Source organism: Phascolarctos cinereus, unplaced genomic scaffold, assembly GCF_003287225.1.
Source record: "Phascolarctos cinereus isolate Bilbo 61053 unplaced genomic scaffold, phaCin_HiC Scaffold_4;HRSCAF=312, whole genome shotgun sequence".
Taxonomy (NCBI): Eukaryota; Metazoa; Chordata; class Mammalia; order Diprotodontia; family Phascolarctidae; genus Phascolarctos; species Phascolarctos cinereus.
Window position 1 is genome coordinate 89,236,174 of NW_027555847.1, and position 23,278 is coordinate 89,259,451.

The 23,278-nt window shown below is 45.1% G+C and overlaps 1 protein-coding gene across 1 annotated transcript; it reads left to right on the forward strand.

Moving 5' to 3' along the window:
• The first annotated feature begins 681 nt into the window (after positions 1–681).
• On the forward strand, positions 682–18,929 carry UQCRC1 (ubiquinol-cytochrome c reductase core protein 1). Its single transcript, XM_020999148.2, has 13 exons — positions 682–790; positions 2,736–2,876; positions 4,166–4,252; positions 5,200–5,329; positions 8,228–8,426; positions 10,075–10,154; positions 10,979–11,094; positions 12,678–12,821; positions 13,716–13,876; positions 14,308–14,393; positions 16,135–16,223; positions 17,681–17,756; positions 18,701–18,929. Exons 1-13 carry the CDS (start codon positions 722–724, stop codon positions 18,763–18,765), a joined length of 1,443 nt encoding a protein of 480 aa, XP_020854807.1. The 5' UTR covers positions 682–721; the 3' UTR covers positions 18,766–18,929.
• The last annotated feature ends 4,349 nt before the right edge of the window (positions 18,930–23,278 follow it).

Here is a 23,278-nt window from a genome sequence, read left to right on the forward strand (position 1 = left end):
GGGGGCTTAATCTTTGCTAAAGGAGTGAGCATGTGGAATGGGCTGCCAGTGCTCCCCTAACTGGGACTCTAATGCTAGAGGGCCTTCGGTGGGGGATACGAGGATGCTTGTTCGGCTACTGGATGGGCTGGATGGCCTCTGCTGTCCTCTCCAGCTCCGGAGGCTTGGAACCCTGAGAATGAATGAATGAAGGGAGGTGCTGGCAGTGACTGACAGAAGCGCCCGAGAACTCCACGGGGTTCTTCGACAGGCGGCGAGAGAGAGAGAGAGAGAGAGAGAGAGAGAGAAGAGAGAGAAAGAGAGAGAGAGAGAGAGGGAGAGAGAGAGGGAGAGAGAGGAGGGGGAAGGGGGAGTGAGGAGGGGGAAGGGGGAGTGAGGAGGGGGAGAGGGAAAGAGGAGGAGAGGGAGAGAGGGGGAGGGAGAAAAAGAGAGAGAGAGAGAGAGAGAGAGAGAGAGAGAGAGAGAGAGAGAGAGAGAGAGAGAGAGAGAGAGGGAGAGAGAGAGGAGGGGGAAGGGGGAGAGAAGGAAAGGGGGAGAGGGAGAGAGGGAGAGATAGGGAGAGAGCGCGCGCGAGAGGGCTAGAGAACGAGAGGAAAAACGGAGGGGGGCGGAGGAGGAGAAGAAGGCCAAAAAAGCGCATGCGCCCTTCCAGCAGGAGAAGTCCATCTCGCGCACGTCTTAGCGCATGCTCCGCCCAGCCTGAGAGAAGGAAGGGAAGAAGATGGCGGCCTCCTCTGTATGCCGGGTCGGCGGCGCCGCGGCTCGGGCCCTTCTCCGCGCTCGCGGCTCGGTGAGGCCTCACCCCTCTCTGGTCTAGTCCGACGTCTCAGTGAGGGGGGGAGAAGGGGAGCCAGCTTGAAAGGGGGTGGTGCCGCGCGGCGGGAGCATTCCCGGAGCCGGGGCCGCGGGAAGGTCACAGGGTCACGGCGGGTGGGACGCGCACCGGGGTCGGGGAGAGGTGAAGGGCGAACGCCTAGCACGGCGAGGGGTAGGGGAAGAGGGTCCCGGGGAGGAATGATCTAGTGATCTTGGAGATCGTGGCTGGAGAGGGAGCCCTTGGCGTCCGAGATCAGGCCGCTCGGCCCAGCTGTGGGGGAGATCTCAAGGCTGAAAGGCGGGGCTCTGTGGGGTACGAGCGCTGGACGGAGTCTGGAGCCGGCCTTGGCCTTGGGGCGGGTGGTCGCCCTCGTCTTCCGAGCGTCAGGTTCCCCATCTTCCGGAGGGGCGTACTGATCCTGGCACTGTTGACGGCACCTGGGAACAGGGGCCACCGAACACCAGAAGGGGCCTGGAGAAACCCAGAAATGGAAGTTAATAGTGTAGTGTAATGGAAAGAGCATTAGACTCTCATTAGACTCACATTGGAGGCAGGACTAGGCCTGGGTTCGATAATAACAACTTCTTGCCTTGTCAGCCTTCAAACATGATAGAAATGAAAGGTGTTCTTACCCTTGGACGTGACCTCAGTTTGTTCCATAAGTCAGTGAACAGTGGTTTTCGCTGTGGAGTTTTTGGGTGTCCCTCCCCATTCCTGTCCTAGAAGGAATAGCAGACACTTCTCTCACTCTTTCTCGCCTGACCCACAGGCTAGTGGGAAGGTGAGACTGGAGCAGAAGAAATGACAGTCACTGGAGCTGATATCTCAGATTTTTTAGCCGAAATTTGAGAGACTGGGAACCCTGGGGCCAACCTGATCCACCTAGTCCATTCTCCTTCGTATTTAAACCCAGTGGGTTTAACGTAATGGGCATGTGGTGTTCTTTTGGAGGCAGTCTTGAGGATTAGCAAAATGTACTTCATTCAGGCTAGAAACAGAAGCCCAGACACTGCCTGCAACATGAAAATACACAAGCAATTAAGTGTAGTAGAAGGACCCTTGAATTAGGAATTGGGAGTCCTTGGTTCCTTGCCTCTTAATAATTACAATACATGATCCTGGACCTTCTGTGGGGTTCAGTTTTCTCATCTATAAATGAGGGATTTGGAGTAGGTACTCTCTTCTCATCAGCTCTAACTTTTTTTTTTCCGTCATTGTTGTTTTTGTTGACTGTGGATCAGAGGATGCCCTGTTACAGACCCAGACCTCCTTCTTGAGTGGACTTGTGGCCAGTTTGAATTGCTGAGGCCTAAAATAATGCATCATGCTATCTTTATGAGAATAGTTGCTTGGAGCCTCTTAGTTTTGTCACTTGTTAACAGAGCTGCTGCTCTGTTAAAATTAAGGTAGAAAAGGAGGAGGGCTACAATGAATTATTTTGAATTACCTCTGGGTTTTGATCTCCTTCTTCTCTGTCCCATATCACGAAACCAAATTGAGGATCGTCTGTAGTGAGTTTCTAGTGTTCTGACTTCTTGCATTGTTTTTGTGAAAATCATTATGTGTCCCCTTTCCTCTTTTTCTCTGTAGTCTGTTGTACTCAAGCCAAGACTGTCCTGAATGGACTTCCTAGAGACTCCTTTGGGGTGCTGAGCCATGGGAGAGGCATTCAGTCAAATTTTGATACAAATTATTGTGCTTAGTGCTCAGGGGAGAGGCAGTTAAAGGATGAAGGCCTTGTCTTCACAAATTCATTCATTATGGGAGAGATAGAAAAATATGATATCAAATCGTTCCTAGGTTTTGGTGTCAGAAGGGAAGAGAAAGTGGGTGAGGGGTTGTGTTTATTGGTTCAAGAATGACTGAGGTCAACATGGCCAGATTTGGAGCTGTTCTAATGACAACATTATTTTTTCAGCCTTCTCTATTAAAGGTGCCCACAGCTCGTAGTGCAGCTACCTTTGTTCAAACTCTCCAGAACATTCCAGCAACCCAAGTCACCATGCTGGACAGTGGGCTTCGGGTGGCTTCTGAGGACTCCAACCAACATACCTGTACAGTAAGTTTGAAATGTGTTTGTAGAAGGTTGGGTCGTTGCTTACACTGTTAGGGAGGAAATCCTGTAACCCCACTCTAGGAATGGGTCAGCCGGTTGGTTTATGAGTAGGAATCTGTAGGACCTCTGTACTTTACCACTGATGGCCAGTATCTGACCTAGTATTGCCCTGTAGTACTAAAGGGGTAGAATGCCAACAGCGTACTCCTCGTGTCTAGAGTAAAGTCTGAATTCTAGTACTAGCTTTGCTGTAGACTCATTGTATCATCTTGGGTAAATCACCTAACTTTTCTCATCTGTAAAATGAGGACACCAGTGCCGATCCTATAGTTCTTACTAGGTTGTTAATATAAAATCAGGTGATCTACCTGAGAGTTGTTGGAGAGATAAAAATTCTACAATGTGTAAAGTGATGACTATTTTCCTTTATCAATCCATCAGTAAATATTTGTGCAAGATTTTGTGCTAGGTTACCTACAGTTCTTTGCGGCTCAACTAGAGAAATTACTATGTGTGAAAGGCCTTTTTGTGGTAATCTATCCTATAGTGCACCACAAAAGAGATTGAGATATTTGCCTAAAATAAAGAGTAAGTTGCAATTCTAGACTTATGAAAAGTAAGTTAACCTGCCTAAGGATCTCATGCAAAGTATAGACCCTGATAGAGTTTAACCTCATTCGACAAAAATTTGCTAAGTATTTACTTGGTGCAACTCCCGTCCTCATAGAATTCAGGGTCTAGGAGGATGTGATGTATAGGATAGTACATATGTAATGTGTCATCAGGCCCACCTAGACCCTGAGTTCTGTAGTAGATTATATATAACTGAATATCTTGACAGGTTCTCCTAGGGTACAAATAAAGGTTATGTGAGGTCTGAGGGGGAAAGGGTCATTACCAAATGTGGAGATTATGGGAAGCATACTAGAGGAGGTGGGATTTAAGTTGAGCTTTAAAGATGGGTAGAGATCCCAGTATATTGAAGGAGAAAGGCCATTCAGGGCATTGGGAGCAATGTGAGCCACGGCAGGCGGCTAGAAGGCACCAGATGTGTTGCAGGAGCGGAGTACAGCACAGTTTGATCTAAATGAATAGTGTGTGTTGGGGCATAGTGATGGATAGGGCTGAAGAGGTGGGTGATACCAGTTTGTGGGGGATCTTAAATGCCAGGCAAAGCATTTAAACTTTATTCACTGGAGTTTTGAGCAGGGCCATGATATGAACAGATGTGTGTATAACTGCACAGACTTTAGTGAAGCTTCTGGTGCTGTTCTGTATTCTTTCTTTTCCAGGTGGGAGTTTGGATAGATGTTGGCAGCCGCTATGAAAATGAAAACAACAATGGAGCTGGCTACTTTGTGGAACACTTGGCATTCAAGGTATCAATGGGTTAGGAGACTGTTCTCTAGAACCACAGACCCAAGAGACCCTTAAGTTTTGCAGCTTTTAGGACATCAGTTTCTGCTTGATTCTCTTCTCTAGAGGGTATGTGTCTCTTCACATTACATCATGTCACTTTATTTAAGAGCCAATGATGAAGGACTAACAGCAGGTCTAAGCTTGATAAGCTGGCCTCTCAGAGCCTAGCTTGGTTCTAGGGATAGAGTCTGAAGTTCTGCTGGGGAGGACATAGCTGGCAAGATCTGCGTTTTCCAGTTCCATTTTGGAAATGTTCCAGAAAGTTTTGCCATTAGGGCTTTCACTACTCTTGACCATTGCTGATGGATCACTGAATTTCAGCTTAAGATACCAAGTCCTCTTAACTTCTTTGTCTCCCTAGTTTTAGACATCTGCATCAAATATAATTTGCTTTAATTTCCTTTCCCCCCTTTCTGCTACTGATACTATAACTGGATGCCCACATCTGGCATAGTATTCCTCTTTCCCTTATTGCCCTTGTTTACTACACATTAAAGCTTAAGAATGGATTTCCTGCAGTTTATGAGAGGAGCGAGAATATGTATTGAAACACCCATTTCACCTAGCTCTTTGTCAGTCTGGTACAGGCTGTGGATTTCTCAGAAGAATGTTTTTAAATACATAAAACAAAATACATGTGATTATAAAATACAACCAATTACATTGAAAATAGTTACCTGATATTTAAAAACAAGTTCATGAACCCCAGATTAAGACTCTGCCATATGTAGTATTACTGTATTTTATGAACAAAAGGGATAGTGCTGATGTTTAAAAGTTAGTTTGAAGATGGCTTACTCTGAGCTGCCTCGCAGAGGGCCCTTATTTCTCATATCTCTTCTGGCTGTTGAATCGGTACAGTCTGAAATGCTTTGGTTTTTCTTCTTCCCCTTTGGTTTGTTTCCAGGGTACAAAGAAGCGTCCTGGGAAAACATTGGAAGAAGAAGTAGAAAGGATGGGTGCCCATCTAAATGCTTACACCACTCGGGAGCACACCGCCTACTATATCAAAGCACTGAGTAAAGACCTTCCTAAAGGTAGGCAGCCTTCTTTGCTCTCTGAGTCTGATACTGGAGGAAGAGATGTGGCTTGTTTTTTACCCAGTGAGGCCAACTTGACAGTGGCCTTTTGGAGACTCATTTGTAACCTGTGATCTCTCTAGTTCGCAAGGCTCCATAGGGAGCAATGAGATATTGTCCAAAGAATGTTAGACTTGGAGTTAGAACCCAGGTGTACGTTTGACTCCGGCCTCTGAGACTTAATATTTGTACGAACTTGGGAGAGTGAGTTAACCCCTTTGGGCTATAGTTTCCTCGTCTGTTCAATGAAGGGCTTGTTCTAGACCACTAAAGTGTCTTCAGATCTAAATTCATGATCCTCTGAAAGGAGTCTAAAGCAGATTTATTTTCTCCTATGACCTTGAACACTGTTGGAGCCAGGAAGACATGCTTAGTTCCTAATATCAATTGAATAAATCAGTCAGACATTTATTGAAGAAGGTTGAGTAGGTATGGACTCCTGTCTTTGGTACTCTGGGGAAATACAAGCAAAATAGGGTGTAGATTTCCTGTTCTGTGGCTTTTGATCTGATTGATAATATATCCACTTTGACAAATCTGTGGCATTGTTGGTGTGGGTACTCTTTCTTGTCAGAGGCAGGTTTTATTCTTCTTGCTTCTTTTTGATGAGAGATTGTGGCTGAAAAGTTCACCACCTGGTGGCTGACCTTCTACACCAGGGGTGGGGAATCTGTAGCCTTGAGTCCATATGTGGCACTCTAGGTCCTTAGGTGCAGCCTTTTGACAAATCCTTTTATTTAGAGGATTTTTTCTGTGAAGTTTGGATTCAGTCAAAGGGCTGCACTTGAGGACCTAGAGGGCCACATGTAGCCTCAAGGCTGCAGGTTCCCCACTCCTGTTCTACACAGTTAACTGTGCACATTTAGTTAGCTGCTCCTTCAGTGAAAGATGCTGTCCATCATTAGGTATAATCCTCTCCAGCCTGGTTGGACCTGCCAGAATTTGCCCTTCCCTGAGCATGGCTTTTACTCAAGCAGTAAAGATTTATTATGTGTCTGCTGTGTGCCAGGCACTGTGCTAAGTGCTTTGAGAACTCAGGATCACCTCCTTTCCACAATACTACCTTAGAGGAGAGTGTGACGGAAGAGACATGAAATGCTGTGTTGTATGAAGTGACTTGAGAACATCTACAAACAGCATCTCAGTGTTGCTTGGGATCATTGAATAAATGTAATGATGAAGGTGAAGTGGCATGAAATCTAAGGCTTGAAATTTGAAGTGCAACATATCTCATTTGCATATGATAATATCTTATTATGTGACTGGTTTAGTGTATTGATGTTTTGCAGGAGTTGAATCCCAGAGACCTGTAGCTTTGGCAGGGGACCTTCAGGAAGTGGGAGGTGTTATGTCTAACAATCAGCTTTCTAAAAGTAGAATGGGTGGCCCAAGGAGGTGGTGAATTTTAGTTAAGTGCAGTTGTTGAAGCCGAGGTGGTGTGACCACTTGCCAGGAGAGTTGAGGGAGGAAGAGGAGGGATTCATGCTTCAGATTTGAGTTGGTAGCTGACCTCTTAGATCCCTTCTCACTTTAAGAGTCTGTGTGTCACATGGCTGTGGGTGCTTCCTCTTGGAACCTAACTAAATTTCCTTCATTTGTCCAGTCCAGCATTTGAATGAGGAACTTGTTTTATGCCTGAAGAACTTGTCCCAAACTTCTTTACCCTTCTCTTCTATTGGTAACCTGTAACAACATTGATTGCCCGTAGCACTTTCCTCCTTTCCTTTGTCCCACAAAATTTAATTTAAGTCATCAGATGTTTATTAAATTCCTGCTTGAATTGAATTGATTTACTATAGCCAGAACATTGTCCTTGGGATTGGAAGAGATACAAAGTCCGGTTAATACGGTCAAAACCTTCATACGGTTTAGTAGAGGTATAAGACACATACATGATAAAAAATGGCCCATGTGTTTATAATGTAACAAAGTGATAATTTACCACCTCGTTTGCCCTCTCAGTGTGCTAAGGTAGAAGGCTCAGGGGTCAGAGGATTTGGGTTCTAATCGTAGATGTGCTGCTACTAGCTCTCTGACCTTTTAGGTAAATCACTCAACCATGGACTCATCTCCTCATCTGTAAAATGAGGAGGTTGGACTAGATAGATAGCACTTTAAATTGTATGTTCTGGGCTATTTCTTTTTCTCCGGCTAGACATAAGCCACAAAGAAAGTTTCTGACTAGGAATATTTATTAGAAAAGAATGGTGTTATCTGCTGTTGGTACAAGAATTTGCAATATTTATGAGTTATCTGTAAATTACAACTAAGCAGTATTGAGTTTTCTAAGTCTAAACCGGTCTTTAGTCTTTCTGCCCTGATGGTTGTTGTGACTTCATCGTGACCCTCTCCAACCTTTTGCCTGCCCTCAGTTGCAAACTGTGATCTTTCCCAAGGATCTCTGCTCAGCCTTTGACTTTACTACCTACCTTCAGATTGTTTCTCTAGTACATTGGTGGGTTGCTATAAGGGCCATGTGCCCTTTTATTGACTGAAATGCCTTTTTGTCCTCAGGAGTCTCCATCCATAATAACATATGATTAATATGTTATAACTAAATTGTTAGAGATAGGAGTTAAATTGTTATAGACAGATATCTTCTATTTCATACCAGAGAAAACAAAGAAATATCCTTATTTATAGGTGACCACAGCATCTTGTTCTGGCCAAGAATAACACATATATGTCTGTGTTGGTGGTGGAGGTGGGCAGTGTAGTGATTACTGCCATGTCTGTCTGTCCCAGACCACTAACTCATTCACTTGTTACCTAACATCAGATTGGCAAGACCTCTAGGATAGGAATGCTTCCACATGTACCTTTTTCTCTTATTTCTACATAATGTGTGTCTTTTAGCTGTTGAAATCTTGGGTGACATTGTGCAGAACTGCAGCTTGGAGGACTCCCAGATTGAGAAGGAGCGAAATGTGATTCTTCAAGAAATGCAGGAGAATGACAGCTCCTGGCGGGATGTGGTATTTGATTATCTTCATGCTACTGCTTATCAAGGCACTCCCCTTGCCCAGGCTGTGGAAGGACCCAGTGAGAATGCCAGGTGAGGATTCACTGCAAAGGGGCAGTCATGTTTCTGGAGCACCAGCTGTGTGCGGGAACTCTGTACTTTGTCATGGGTGGTGGGGACAGTGGAAGATGGCACATGGAACCTTATCCTGGCACAGATGGCAAATGTGCCTGAAGCCACAGAAACTTACACATTTAAGTGAATGCTGCCTTTCAGAGGGTTCTCCTTGGGAGGGGTGCACTCATTCTAACTGCTGTGATTGGACAGAAACATGGCTCAAGGCCATTGGAGCAATTTTCTTCAGTGCCTTTGGCATATTCTTTTGATCATCCTCAGTAGGGACAAATCTCAGGCATTTGAGGATGGACTTGATATATGGAAATAGCTAAAGTCATCCTGAGCCATGTCTGGTGAATAAAGCTGGGGGATATTGGTTTGGGTGCAAAATGAATTTTGAGTTCTGAAGGCAGTTCCCAGAGGAGTCCAGACATGTATTATACAGTGGCATCAATCTTAGAATGAGTGTATGACCTCTAAAAGGGAAGCCTCTTTCCTTTTGGGGACCTTTGTTTTATCTGGAACATGTTAGGCTTGGACTAGGTGACCTCCACTGGCAGTCTATGCTCCTAAGGTCCCCTTTGGCTCAGATAGATTTTGATTCTGTGATTACTCTGAGGATGTATGAGTTCTGGTTTGTTGGCTGTTACCTGGTAATCAAACCTCATGTAGAACTGGTGGCTGGCTATTTGTTGACCAGAGTGTTTGGACCCTGGTGACCAGGCCAGGGAAAGGGTGGGTGGGGGAGAGGATGTGCTGGGGCCATGTGGCGCTCGGTTTTTTCTTCTAGAGCCCTCTGAGGGCAGGGAGCCTCAGTCTGCAGGAGGGTGCCATTTTTTTCTTTACCTAGCCAGCCTCTGGTCAAGTTTATAATAATGATAGTAATAATGAACTTCTTGCCATCCCTACCATTTATATCGGGCTTTAAAGTTATCCAGTGTTTCCATATGATTGCACGTGTATAACCTATATCTGATTGTTTACTGTCTCAGGGAAAGGGGAGGGATAGAATTTGGAACTCAAAACTTTAAAAACAAAAAAAAAACACCAGTTGTTAAAAAATTGTTTTAACATGTAATTGGGGGAAATAATAAAATATAAGTGAGAAAGCTGAGGCTCCTGGAGGTGATGTGACCCTTTCATCCAGCAGGTATTTGATCCAGGTTTCTTTTGGAATTATACTTTTTTTTTTTTCTGGTGAGGCAATAGGGGTCAAGTGACTTGCCCAGAGTCACACAGCTAGTGAGTGTTATGTATCTGAGGTCGGATTTGAACTCGGGTCCTCCTGACTCCAGGGCTGGTGTTCTATCTACTGTGCCACCTAGCCGCCCCTCAGGTTTCTTTTGAACCCGACTTTAGTGCTGTTTCTAGTTCTAGAGTATACTGTGTAGCCATATTTAACCAAACCTTCCTGCACGTTTTTCTAAGAGTCAAAAGATCTGTGTTCAAATTCCACTTCTGGTACTAAATTACTTGTGTGACCTTGACCAAGTCACTGAACCTCCCTGAATCTCAGTTTTCTCATCTGTAAAGCGATGAAGTTGCACTGGATGGTCTCTGAGGTCACTTCCAGCTCCAGGTCTATATGGATCTCATATGCTGAACTTGTCATTGTCCATTTCAGGAAACTGTCTAGGCAAGACTTGGCTGAATTTATTGATACTTACTACAAGCCCCCTCGAATGGTGCTGGCTGCTGCAGGAGGTAAGTGTGAAGCAGAGCTCTTCCTTTTCTCAGGAGCTGGGCTGGGTAGAAGGTGAGGGCCAGGAGAAGGGCACAGATGTACAAGCATCTGTGGCACCACCCAGGGTGGTGAGGCAGTTCCATCTGGAGCCTGCTGGAGGGCGTTGGTCGGGGGGTGTGGTGATAGAAAGGGAAGGGCTGTGAGGTCACTCATCCTGTGTCTCCTGTTTCTTCCATCTCAACTTGTTAGTCCTAGTCTTCCACCTTTATGCTGTCTCTTTTGCCTTTCTTCTCCTCTCTTCTCCGTATCACACTCTCTGCTACACCTTACCCCCAGTCATGTCATGGCCTGCACCCATTTTCCAGCCTCTCTGTTTTCTCTCTGTCATGCCTTGGTTTGTGCCCTTTCTCTGGTTCACCTACAGAACAGCAGTGTCCAGGTAGTTTAGCTGAGGGTGATTTGCAAGAGGGCTCAGGAAGTGATTCTTCAGTTGTACGTGGAGCTGCCTCCTAACCACATGTATAGTGGAGTTTGCTTGTGCTCTGAGGGGCTTGGACTCTCCCAAGTTCTGTGGCAGAAAAGCCTATCATAATGGATCCAGGCCTGATATTTTCTCCAGATTTGTTCTTCTGTCAGCTCTAGTGTCAGAAGGTGGCCCTCCCTGACCTGAGGACTTTGTGTTTTTCCAGCCATTGTTTTTCCATATTTTATCTGGGGCTCTGACTCTGTGACTCTGACTGAGCTCTCTCCCTTGGGTTGAGGGCTGGAGGTCTGGGTATGTAGGTCATTGAAGGATCATGGCATTGAGGACATCATGCTACCATCTTCTGCCTTCCCTGACCAGGTGTGGAGCACAAGCAGCTGGTGGACCTGGCTCAGAAGCATTTCGGCAGTGCCCCCACAGCATACACTGAGGATGCTGTACCTCTCCTGTCATCCTGCCGCTTCACAGGCAGTGAGGTATGCTCTTCAAGCAGGTGCTGCCCAGTCATACAGAAAAGGATTTGGGGATATTTAAGTAATTATTTTATACATTTAGTATTTAGTATGTTCTCTGCCACTGGAGTTTTCCTTTATTGGCTCTTTGTACATTGAGCAGACCTTGTGTTCTTGAAGAGTCTAGGGAATCCTACCGTGTCAGTATTGTTTTTCATCTTTGTATCTCCAGCTTGTGTCTTGAATGTTATTCAGTCGTTTCAGTTCGATTCTTTGTGACCCCAATTGGGGTATTCTTGGCAAAGATACTGGGTGGTTTGCCATTTCCTTATCCAACTTATCTTGCAGATAAGGAACTAAGGCAAACAAAGCTAGGTGACTTGCCCAGAGTCACACAGCTAGTGAGAGTCTGAAGTCAGATTTGAACTCAGAAAGAAGAGTCTTCCTGACTTCATGCTCTGTACTCTATCCACTTGAAACCTACCTGCCTTGAATGTAATAAGCACGTAATTGAATTGTGTTTTGGCCTTGCCACAGGACATGTGCCCACATTAGCCAAGGACTAGTCTGCCTAAGTGTGGTCAAGGCTTATCACCTCAAAGTTGGTCACAAGGGCATGAGTTGTTTTGACCACAGTAATTATGAAGCCATTTACTGTGGCGTGGAGGGATTGAGATCTGTTTTGGGGAAATAAATACCCACGCTTAAGAACATCATGGGTCTTTTGAAGCACTGAAAAAATATGTCCCCAAATTTGTTTTCACCCAGACCACTTATGACAAGCCTGTGTCCAAATTTGGCCAATAATGCCAGTTGGTGGTATGGGATTTGGGGGAGGGGAGACCTGTCGTTCAACTTGTGTCCCAGAGGGAGAGAGTAAGGTGGTTTTTATAAGCTCCTTAAGAGACCTCTGTAAGCAGCTTCAGACTGAGAAATAGTGGATTAAGTAAGAAAACTGAAAGGCTCATATTTATCAGAGACAGACTTTGCAGCAGCACAAGGCTGTCATTGCTTTGCCTTTGCTACTGAGGGTCATGTTTGTGAATAGCCATAGTGACCTTGGGCAAGACTGCAACCAAAGACCCATCCTCTGGCCAGTTTAATGGGATAATCTTCCTTCCATACTAGGGTTCTGAACCTTTTTGTATCATGGGACTCCTCTGACAGTCTGGCAAAGCCGGTGGACATTTCTCAGAATAACGTTTGTTGTGTACTTCCATAATTGGAGGAAATCCTAAATTTCAGTTAGAGATTGGTGAATAAAGATGTAATTCTTCCCCCCCATCTAAGTTCATTTCTTCCCCAAGTCTTCTGATCCCCGGTCTAGATTGAATTCGAAGCAGGTAGGCCTTTAATCTCCTTCTCCTTTACCCTTCAGCTGCCAGCCTGCTTGTGACTTCCTTGGGAACAGGGCCTTAGTCTTCTCTTCTGTATTTCCCTAATAAGGTCTGGCACAGAGCATAGTGCTTGTTGGATGAATATATAAAGCTGTGTGCCTGGCCATCACAGAGAGCAGTTAGATAATCACTCTAGAATGTGCTTTCTGGAGACCTTGAGCAGTAACATCTCTGTGTGAATCTTCTTTTGATCTCTTCTTCCTGTTTCAGATCCGTCACCGGGATGATGCTATGCCTCTAGCTCATGTGGCTATTGCAGTTGAGGGCCCAGGCTGGGCCAGCCCTGATAACATTGCACTCTCAGTAGCCAACTCTATCATTGGTCACTATGATTGTACCTATGGAGGGGGTGTGGTAAGGACCTAGATTCTCTACTGTCTGTGTGTTTGCGAGGCCCTTGCTTTTGGCAGAGGCTCCCAAGAGAGTGGGTACCATGAAGGACTTGGGAGAGGGGTGGGTGGGGAGGCACAAGGAAGGGCCTGTGTATGAGGTCTTCTCTTCTGCAGTCCTGGCTTGGTTTCTGTGTATTTGGAATGGGGGGAGAGAGGGCAAAGCAGCTCCTGGACAGGTGCCATATTAAGGGGAAATTACTGTTGCTGTTTCTATACTTGGGCCCTTTTCCCTTTGAATCTTTTCATACAAAATGGAGTTTATGTTGAATTTGACTAAAAATCAAAACTTGTTTGGGGCTATGGTTTAGAACGTAGCATATAGAAGGATAAAGTTCCCATCTAAGAAAGGCCCTTGTGATGCTTGGGACCATGGAACCCTAAGAGAGGCGGATGGTGTGGGCAGGGCCACAGAGGGTGGGAAAACTAGTAAGAAAGCCTCCTCAGGAAGGAAAGATGTGGAGAACTGTTCAGGAAGTGCACTCCTGTGTGAAGAGTTTCTGATTTGGGAAGGGTGAGGAGGGAAGCCCAACATGAGTGCCTGTTGCTTTTATGCTGACTTGAGCATTCTTGGTGAGACCCTTTTTAAGGTTTCAGTGACTAAAAATGACACTTTTCTATTCCTTTGGCTGGGTGTGCTACAGAAGAGGATTAGGGAGCCCAGGAGACCGGGAAAGGCTATGACTACCCTCCCTACAGACACTGGGAAGGGGGCAGGGGGTGGTGAGCACCCGTTGTCTAGGAGCTCTGGCTGTCAGGGGGTCGTTTCTGCTGTTCTAACATAAAGGGTTGGACTGTGTGGCTTCTAGTTAAAGAACGGGCTGCCATTAAGGTGATGCTCGATCTGACTTGGTTATAGCATCAGTCGAGTCCATTGGCAGCTGTTTCTGTGGCGAACAAGCTCTGCCAGAGTTTCCAGACCTTCAACATCTGCTACTCAGAAACCGGCCTGTTTGGCATCCATTTTGTCACTGATAAGATGAACATAGATGATATGGTGTTCTTCCTTCAGGGCCAGTGGTAAGTGCCTTCTAAGAAGAGGCTGCTTCTGTGGGCCCTAGGGTATTGGACCCGGGTGTCTGGGGGTTGCCTCTGCCTACAAGTTGATCATTGCCTCGGTGTTAGGTTTTTGCAGATGACTTTTTTAAAGCTCTGCATAATTCTCAGCCATAGAATCCCTCCCCTTTACCCTCTCCACTACCCATTTTACATATGAGGAAACTGAGGCTTCAGGTGCTAAAATGACTTGCCAAAGGTCAAGCTAGGGGTGAAGTGTGAACTTAGTTCTCTTACTCCAAAGCTGCTGCTCTTTCTAGTATACCACACTGTCTCAGGCCAGGGATAGAGGTCCTTCCATCTAGAACTTCAAAGTGGTGCTAATATGGTTGATTGGAAGCCATAGATTCTATACACAGTTGAATACGAATAATGATATAAACTTTCCTGTCTAGGATGCGTCTGTGTACCAGTGCCACTGAAAGTCAGGTGATGAGGGGCAAAAACATCCTGAGAAATGCTTTGGTGTCTCATCTGGATGGTATGTCTGCTAGAAGGTAGCTGGAGTGTTGCTGCTGCTTCTGAATCTGGGTAATCTTGGGGGGATGAGAAGGAGGCAAGAGGAGACACTATGGAAATGATGTTCTCTTGAGGTCTCTTCCGTGTTTTAGCCTGGCCTCAGAGCAGCATTCACAACCCGACTTTCCCTTCCTTAGTAGACTCTTTCTGTTTTCCTTGTGTGCATTAAGAAGCCTCCACCAGAGTTCTTTGGTGCCTTGTTATGGTGCGGTGGTGACTCTGGCTTCTTAAAGCCTCTACCAGCAGGACACAGACTTTGTCCTAGACTGTGTCTGTTTCCTGAGGACCGTCATAGCTAAGTGTTATAGCGTCATGGATTAAGAACTGGAGGGAACATTGGCAGTTATCGAGTCCAACCCCTCCTTTTTATCAGTGACAAATTCAAAACCCAGAGGTTTAAGTGGCTCACCCAAGGTCATTCTGGTTTTCAGTTGCCAGCCTGGGCTTTGACCTGAGGCCCTCTGACTCCCAAGTCCTGTATTCTTTTCACTGTTCAGAAGTTTGGTCACCACTGTAGTGGTGATGTTTTGGTCATGGGATTTTGTGAACTGTCTACCAAGTGTAGTATAATGAAAAGAGTGCTGGAGTCTAGAGAGCTGGGCTTGAGCTCTGGCACTAGATGTGTGACCGTTGGTATTTCTGAGTCTCACTTTCTTGATATGTAACGTATGGATCATAGTACTTTCCTACTTAATGAGGTCTCACTTTCTTGATATGTAAAGTATGGATCATAGTACTTTTCTACGTAATGAAGTTATTGTGAAGAAAGTACTTTTAACCCTGAAGATACCAAAGAGCTTGTAGAGGTTATAGGCAAAAAGTCTTTATTCCATTGGAGGGAAGCTAACTCATATTGCGGTCTCCTCTAGGACCGAGGAGATCCAAGGCATTGAAGTTAAGCCTTAGTACATATAGTTGTGGGTAGAAAAAGAATCAAGGAGAAGTTTCGTTCTGTACTAGTAGTTCCAATATGATGAAATTACATCAGTGTGGTCATAATGAACAAACACTGTATGAGATTGTAGATGTAAGAACATGGAAGGTCTGTAGAGGTCATCTAGTCCAGCTACCTCATTTTGCAGATGAGGAAGCTAAGGCCCCAAAAGACTGAGTGACGTGGCTGGGGTCATAGAGCTGGTAAGTGGCAGACCCCCAGTTCAAATCTAGGCCCTCTGATTCCAGGTCCAGCACTTTGCTATACCATACTGCTTGTTCCCTCCAGGGCCATGCAGCTGTGGTGGCCACAGGTTACACATTTAGAACTAGAACCTTTCTTTGGAACTACTTGATCTGAATAAACCCATAGAAAATTGAACTAGCCCCATTTAATGAAAAGCAGGTCATACCTTTCCTTTTCATCTTCAGTAGGCACATAGAGGAGAGGTAGTTGCTTTTCTTTAGGAAAATCCTGGGGCAGTGCTTTTATACTGTGTTCTCCTGAATTCTAGGAACATTTACATGGGACCTCATATTCTCTAATTCCTCTTCCATTGTGCTCCCAGGACAGTTCTTGCCTTTGAAATATTAAGTGGTTTCTTCATTCAGGGAAGATCGTGTTAGCCAAGTCACTGCCTGATTTATGTGGAATTTCATTTTTTAACTGAAATCCATCTCATCCTTGTAAAAGTGTTTGATTTGGAACCCAGAAGCATGGAAAGAGCTTTCACAGTGGCACTCTTTCATTAAAACAATTCTTTCTGCAGGTACCACCCCTGTGTGTGAAGACATTGGACGTAGCCTTCTGACCTATGGCCGCCGCATTCCTTTGTCCGAATGGGAGAGTCGGATATCGGTACATGAAGGCTGGGCTGGGAGGACTGTGGGCTACTTTAAAGACCAGATTTCTTTCCAGCATCACAAATCTGTTTTGGGGAGGGGTGTTTGTTTCTTCTATTTATTTCTATGGCTATGGATATTTGGCCTAGCAGGCTGAAAGAGACCAGTCTTTGCCTCTAACAGGATGAGGGTAAAGGTAAAATTGGCACCATTGCATTAGTGGGCACAGAATAGGCACGTGTAGGCATTCCAGGGCCTGTGCAGTTTGGAGTTTGCATTCCTGGTTCTCTCTCTGGGCACAAGACCTATTGCCAAGAGCTGCGGGCTGCCTGAGGTATGCTGTCTTGGCCAGTCTTCAAAAGGCTGTGGGTTTTGTGCAGTGAACCCTGTGAACCTGAGCCCAGAAAACTCTTGAGTTAGACCTTCCTCAGAAATTGGCCCAGTTTACTAATTACCTGTTTTTCTCTTCAGTTGAGGTCATTGAAGGAATGAGCAGTTCTTTCTTCTTGCTTGGTACTCCAATGACCCTAGATGAGATTACTTCTACTCTTCCCTGAGGTGGTCATTTGGGGAGGTTCCCCATGGAACCTTGTGGGCACCTATTCCTGGGACAGAGAAACACGTTGTTCCTGTGGTTCATTGGACTTCAATCAGCTCTGACTCTGAGCTAGATTTGCTGGGACCCATAGCAGCTGAATCATCTTTTTTTTTTTTTTGGAACCAGACATAATTCTTTAGGAGTTCAACAGAGAAGCATGCTGCATACTTTACCTTATTTCCCAGTCTGCTGCTATTGCTTGAATACGTGGGCTGAGAGAGAGTTTCAGCTATAAGTGAGGAAGCTACTTTAATATTCCCTCTATATAATATCCTATAATCAAGCCTTCCTTGAGGTTTCCCAGGACTCAGAAAAGTCTAATGGCAGCTAACTTGGGGTTCTCAGGAATCCAGACGAGTTACTCCTTCCTGACCCCTTACCTGAGTAATTGATAGTGTGGAGGGTTCAGTAAGAGAGGTCAGAGGGAGTGAGTAGTTGTGGGAGGCTTAGGGTGTCCATGGGGGTAGTTACTTGTACGGGCATAAGTGTCTACGGAGTATATGGTGAGTAGACTGGAGATTGGTAGCACAATTGACGGGTTAGCCTCTCTTCTGCTCTCTGAGTTGAAACACATTTGTAGTAATCTCCGCTATCTTCTTCATCTGGACAGATTAAATTATACTTTTATTAGGAATGTACTTACCAGGAATTCTTTTGGTAGCAATTAGTTAATTAGGTAATTTTAAAATGTTCTCTACTATATCTCTCCAAGGTATTTACTGTGAAGAAAAGAAAATGTCTTGGCAAAGAAAGTAACACAATTTCAGGGTCAGATGTGTTGTTGATTTTGAAACCTTGTCGTTGTGTGGGTGAACCCCTGTTGTATGTGTCTCAGAGAGTTGACTTCCTGCCCATCTGACATTTGCTCCTTCTAGGAGATTGATGCCAGTGTTGTAAGGAAAGTTTGCTCCAAATACCTGTATGACCAGTGCCCCGCAGTGGCTGCAGTGGGTGAGTAGTTTACAGGCTGTCATCTTCACTCAGGTGAGGCAGGCAGTTGACTGAGGCTGGAACTAGGAATTTTTTTGTTAAGGAGGTTCCTTTCCTTCTCTTGGGTGTGGGTTTACAAAGAGGAGGAGTCTGGTATTTGTCTTAACTTTTTTTTCCCCTTTGAATTTTTGCCAAGTTTTCAGAGTCAGATTAATGACTTCCTTTCTTTTTTCCGTCGTTTGGACTGAGGCACATTTCTGCCTCTGCAGATTGAAGCAGAGAGAAAGGCAATCTTGTTGGAAGTTGTGGGACTAAAAGCCCCCTCATTGTGAGACTAAAAGCCACCTCTTGGTGGGAGGTTCTTCACCTTGGGCAGAGGAATAGAGCCCTCAAGTCGAGGAGGGAGGGACCTCTGACCACTCCCTGTTCAGAGCAGGTGAGATGCTGCTGTGACATGTTTGCTTGTCAGTCAGAGGGAGTTCCATCAGAAAACCTGCCCCAGCAGCTCCCTTCCCTCTTCCACTGCTCAGGTGGTGAATTTCCTTCCCTCAAGGTTCTTTTTAAGGGGTATCTTTGGTCTTTCCTACTGAACTGAGGTGAAGAAAGGCCCTGAGGTTGATGTATCATGCAGAGGGGAAAAGGCTCTTGGGTAGGGGCAAAGGACTGTGAGTCTTTGAGGGATGGAGAATTAGGTCATGGTTAGGTATCAGGGGTGACAGGGTGGTGCCAGCTCTGAGCTTGAAGGAACAGGCTCGTTGCCTCCTGCAGTTGAACATTCTCTTCCCTCTTGGCTCACGTTTCAGGCAGCTTGCCTGCCTCATTCACTCCTTCCAAGGCCTGTTGATCATCCCTGAGGCCAGGTGTCCTGTGCTGGGTGGGGAGGGAAGGGTGCAGAGCTGTGACAAGCCCTTCGGTGGGTCTCTGCAGACAGTGCCTTAGGCTGACTAACGGCTCTATTCCCTCAGGTCCCATCGAACAACTCACTGACTACAACCGTATCCGCAGTGGCATGTTCTGGCTGCGATTTTAGGGGCCACACCCAGTTGAGGGTGGGAACTGTGAGATTCAGGCCCTTGGAGGTGCTCTGCTCAGGAAGACTCCCTCCACAAACACCTGTCTGGTAACAGCCATCCAGTTTCTTGGGTGAGCAGTCCTGTCTCAGATCATGTTTAAATAAAAGTAATTTAAGTTGAACCTCGAGTTTTTCTTAATAACATGCTGCATCTCCATCATTCATTCATTCAGTCAATCAATTCTTCATTTTTATTATGTGCCTACTATTTGCCAAGCACTGTGCTACACACTTGGGATACAAAGAAAAAGCAAAAATTGTCCCAGTCCTTAAGGAACTTATGTTCTCATGGGGAAGACACATACAAAATGGGAATATACACGATACAGAGTGGATGGAAGGTGGCCTTAGAGGAGAAGGTACTAGCAAGGGAAGAGGGGGAGGGAAGGCTTCCTGCGGAATGCTCAATGAGCATTTAAATGCCCAAGGTAAGCAAGACACTGTGCTTGATGGTGGGGGATTCAAAGATTAAAAAAAAAGTCCCTGACCTTAGGTAGCCCTAGGAACATTTTTAGGGACATACAGCATGTACTAAGTATGTTATAAGGTAGTTTGTGATGGTGAATGCAAAGTGCTTCAGACAGAATACTCTAGGAGAGTTTATTGTGGGATATAGTAGCTGGGGGTGGGAGGTGGGAAGGGGTACAGAGAAGGCTTCATGAGAATAGGTAGTGGTGCCTGAGCTGACCTTGAAAGAAGGCTAGAATTGTGTATGGCGTAGGTGAGGAAAGGTTGCATTCAGAGCCCCAGGTGTCCTCCATGTGAGTGGGTGCCTTTTGGGGATAGTATGTCAAGTTCAGGAGATTGGTCTAGACTAGAGTACATGAAGAGGGCACACTGAAATCTAAGGCTAGAAAGGTCGTTAGAGCCAGATTATAGAAAACCTTTGCTTGGCTGTGGTGTTTGCATTTTGTATTAGAACCTACAGGGACACATGGAATGGTTTTGATAGAGATAGTGACCTGAGTAAGATGATTGGGAGCTTTGTGAAGAATGGAGTGGAAAGTGAAGATACTGGAGACAAGTAGACCAGTTAGGAAGCTATTACAGTAATCTGGGTGAGTGAATGCTACTTGCCTACTCAACTGTGATAGTGACAGCATCAGAAAGGAGAAGGATAATTGTGGAGGTATTGACAGGATTTGGCAACAGGTTGGGTAATAGGTAAGGAAAAGATGACTCAAAAATGACAGGTTTCAAACCTAGGTGCCTGGGAGGATGGAAATACTGCTTATGCTGTGGAAAGGGGATGCAGATTTGGGAGAAAAGTGATGATTTTAGCTTTGTGCAAGTTTGAAATCCTGGTCGTGGGCCTTCAGTTAGAGATGTCTGGCAGACACTTGGATGTGCAGCCTATCAGGGGGAAGTTTAAAGCTGCTTGTGTGCATTTTGTCATTGAACCTGTGGGAGATGATGAATTTTAGGTTAGGGAAAGAAGACCTAGGAGGGGATGGTGAACGGGATAAGGAGACTGGGGAGTGGTCAGAACAGAAAGAGAAGCCAGAGAGAGTAGTGTCACTGAAGCTAATGGATGAGAAAATATCTAGGAAAGTGGCCAGTGTTGTCAAAAGCTGGGAAAGGAAATGAAGATAGAAAAGGCCATTTGATTTAGCAATTTTAGAGGCTGTTGGTGACCCAATTAAATTTCATTTTGCAAGGTTTGATTCAGTTTAGCCTAAATTATCATTAAAACAAGCAAAGGATACGTTAAATACTGTGCTTTTTCAATTAAAAAACCACGGGCAGGGTACTATGATAGATGCTGAGGATAAAAAGAAAAAAAGGACACAGTCTCAGCTCCATGGGCTTGTGTTCTAATGAGTTAGGGTGGGGAGTGGGGGAGAGATACAACATATGTATGCAGATACATACACAGTATTTTGAGGAGAGAGTGCTAATAACTGGGCATTTGGGAAGTCACCAGCAAGGGGGTAGGACCTGCACTGCTTTGGAAGAAGCTAAGCCTGTATATGACAGAGGTGAGAGAGGACATTCTGGGGATGGGAGACCATTTGTGCAAAGGCACCAAGGTGGCACATGTCATGCTGTCTGGCTGATTTATTGGAACAGAGGATGTGGACGGGAGGAGCATACAATAAGACTGCAAAAGTTGGTCAGAGCGAAATTATAGAAGGTCATAGATGTCATGCTTAGTATTTTGCATTTTATTCTAGAACCAGTAAAGAGCCATTAAATGATTTTTGAGAAAGGGGATGACTTGATCATAGATCCAGAACTGGAAGGGGCCTCAGGGACCATGTAGTCCAACCTCTTCATATATAGATGGGTAAGCCGAGGTTCAGAGAGGTCACAGTATCGTAGACCTACAGCTTGAATCACTTCGTTTTAGTCAAGTCTATGTTTTGGAATATCAATTTGGCAGCTGTATGAAGGTGTGAAGAAAGAAAGGCTGGAGGTCAGGAAACCAATTAGGAGGCTCTTATAATAGTCCATGTGAGAGATGATGAGAACTTGAATCGGGGCAGGTGATAAGCGGGGAAGAAGGGAATTGATCCAGAAGATAAAGAGATAGGATCAATAAGACGACTTGGGGACTAATTGGGTATAAAGATGGAGGGAGAGGGAAGGGTCTGCTTTTTAGTATAGTGAGCTCTAGCAGGTTTCCAGATAATTCAGTTCTCCCACTAATAATACGTCATGCTATATTGTTCCCAGTTTCATCTAATGCCTTCTGTCCAAGTGGTCTGTAATATACTGCTACAGCAATATTGCTTCTATTTTTCCTTGGCTGATCTCAAATGTCCTCTGCCATGCTTCCCCCTCTGGTTTTTGGATTTCCCTTCATGAGTGTCTCTTACTATAGAATAGAATAATACTCTTGTTCTTCAACTCTGTTTTATTCCAGAACCATATTCCAGTTCTAGGTCTCATGCTACCAATTATGCTTGAGTATTAACTTGAACATTGAGAATGTGAGGAAATCTAAAGGCTATTGGCCATGCTTGAATTGTTATAAGAGACCACATTTGGAAAGAAATTACACAAAAGCAATGGCTATTGGAAAGCCTCCAGCTAGAGGAAATTTCTTCCTCTTTTTGAATATTAGAGAATTTATACAGGTGAAAAACCCCATAAATATGAAATTTGGAACAATATTCAGCACCAGCTGAATCCTTAGGAAGCACACTAAAGAAAATGATTATGACTAATGGCCATGGAAAAATCTTTGGGTTATAGTTTATTCCTCATTAGAGATTTTATGCTTGGAATTAATTGTTGGGATGTAATATTGAAGGGTAGCTAGGTGGAGCAGTGGATAGAGTCTCTGGGTTTGAAATCAGAAAGGCTCATCTACCTGAGTTCAAATCTGGCTTCCAGCTGTGTGACCCTGGACAAGTCACTTAACCCTATTTGCCTCAGTTCCCTCATCTGTAAATTGAGCTGTAGAAGGACATGGCACAAAGAGTCAGATACAACTGAACAACATGTAATATTGAGGAGGAAGCTTCATAGAGCCTGGTTTGTTAAGTTGTAAGGAGAATGATGAAAGGCCATGAGTCCATGTCATAGGACTAGTTGAAGAAACTGAAGATTTTAGTTTGGAGAAGAAAATGGGATATGAGATGGTTGGCATCAAGTATGTGAAAGATTGGCCTGGGAAAGAATTGGGCCTATTCTGTTTGGTCCCCAAGGGCGGAACAGGAAAGGGGGATGAAAATTCAAGAGGCAGAGATAGGCTTGATTTCAAGAAAAATTTGCTCACAATTAAAAAAGTTTTTCACTGGGGCTCCAAGCCCTCATTCCCTGGGGAGCTCTTCCGGCAGAGGCTGGGTGACCACTTATTGGACTGTGCTGCAGTGGGGATTCCTCTGGTTACCACTTGGATGAGAGGCCACAGAGTTGTATAGCTCTGTAATTCTCAGTGGTACCCAAGTCTCTAGAGTCTCTAGTTTCTTGTCCAGGAGTTGATATTCTACCGAGCAGGGCTTTCCAGGCTCCTGGAAGTTTCCTTTGTCCCCACATGGACCTCCAGGAGTGGGAAGGAGTCATCAAGTTTGGTAAGGCTCAGGAAGCTCTTCCAGGAAAGGGTAGGGCCAAGTGTTTTCTTAAAGATAGGAGAGGCCTGAGGATGTCTTGGTAGTCCACAGGATCTGGTTGACGGGGAGAGCTTGTTGAAGTGAGACAGAGTGAGAATGGAAGTCAATGGAATAGGATCCAGCAGCCAGCCCACACGTTCTGATTAAGCCGGATGCTAGGCGCTCTGCTAGGCACTGGGGATACAGGTGCAAAGAAATCACTAATCCCTTGTGGGACCTTACATTCGAATGAGGGAGACAACAAAGACATGTACAGCATAAATAAAACGTTAATAAATGTGAATATGTACAAAGCAGCTAAATAGAAGATAGTCTGAGAGGGAGGGCTCTGACAACTGGGATTGGGAAAAGCTTCATGTGGACAAAATCGTGCTTGAATCGTATGTCTGTCAAAGAGAGAGAATTTAGAACAT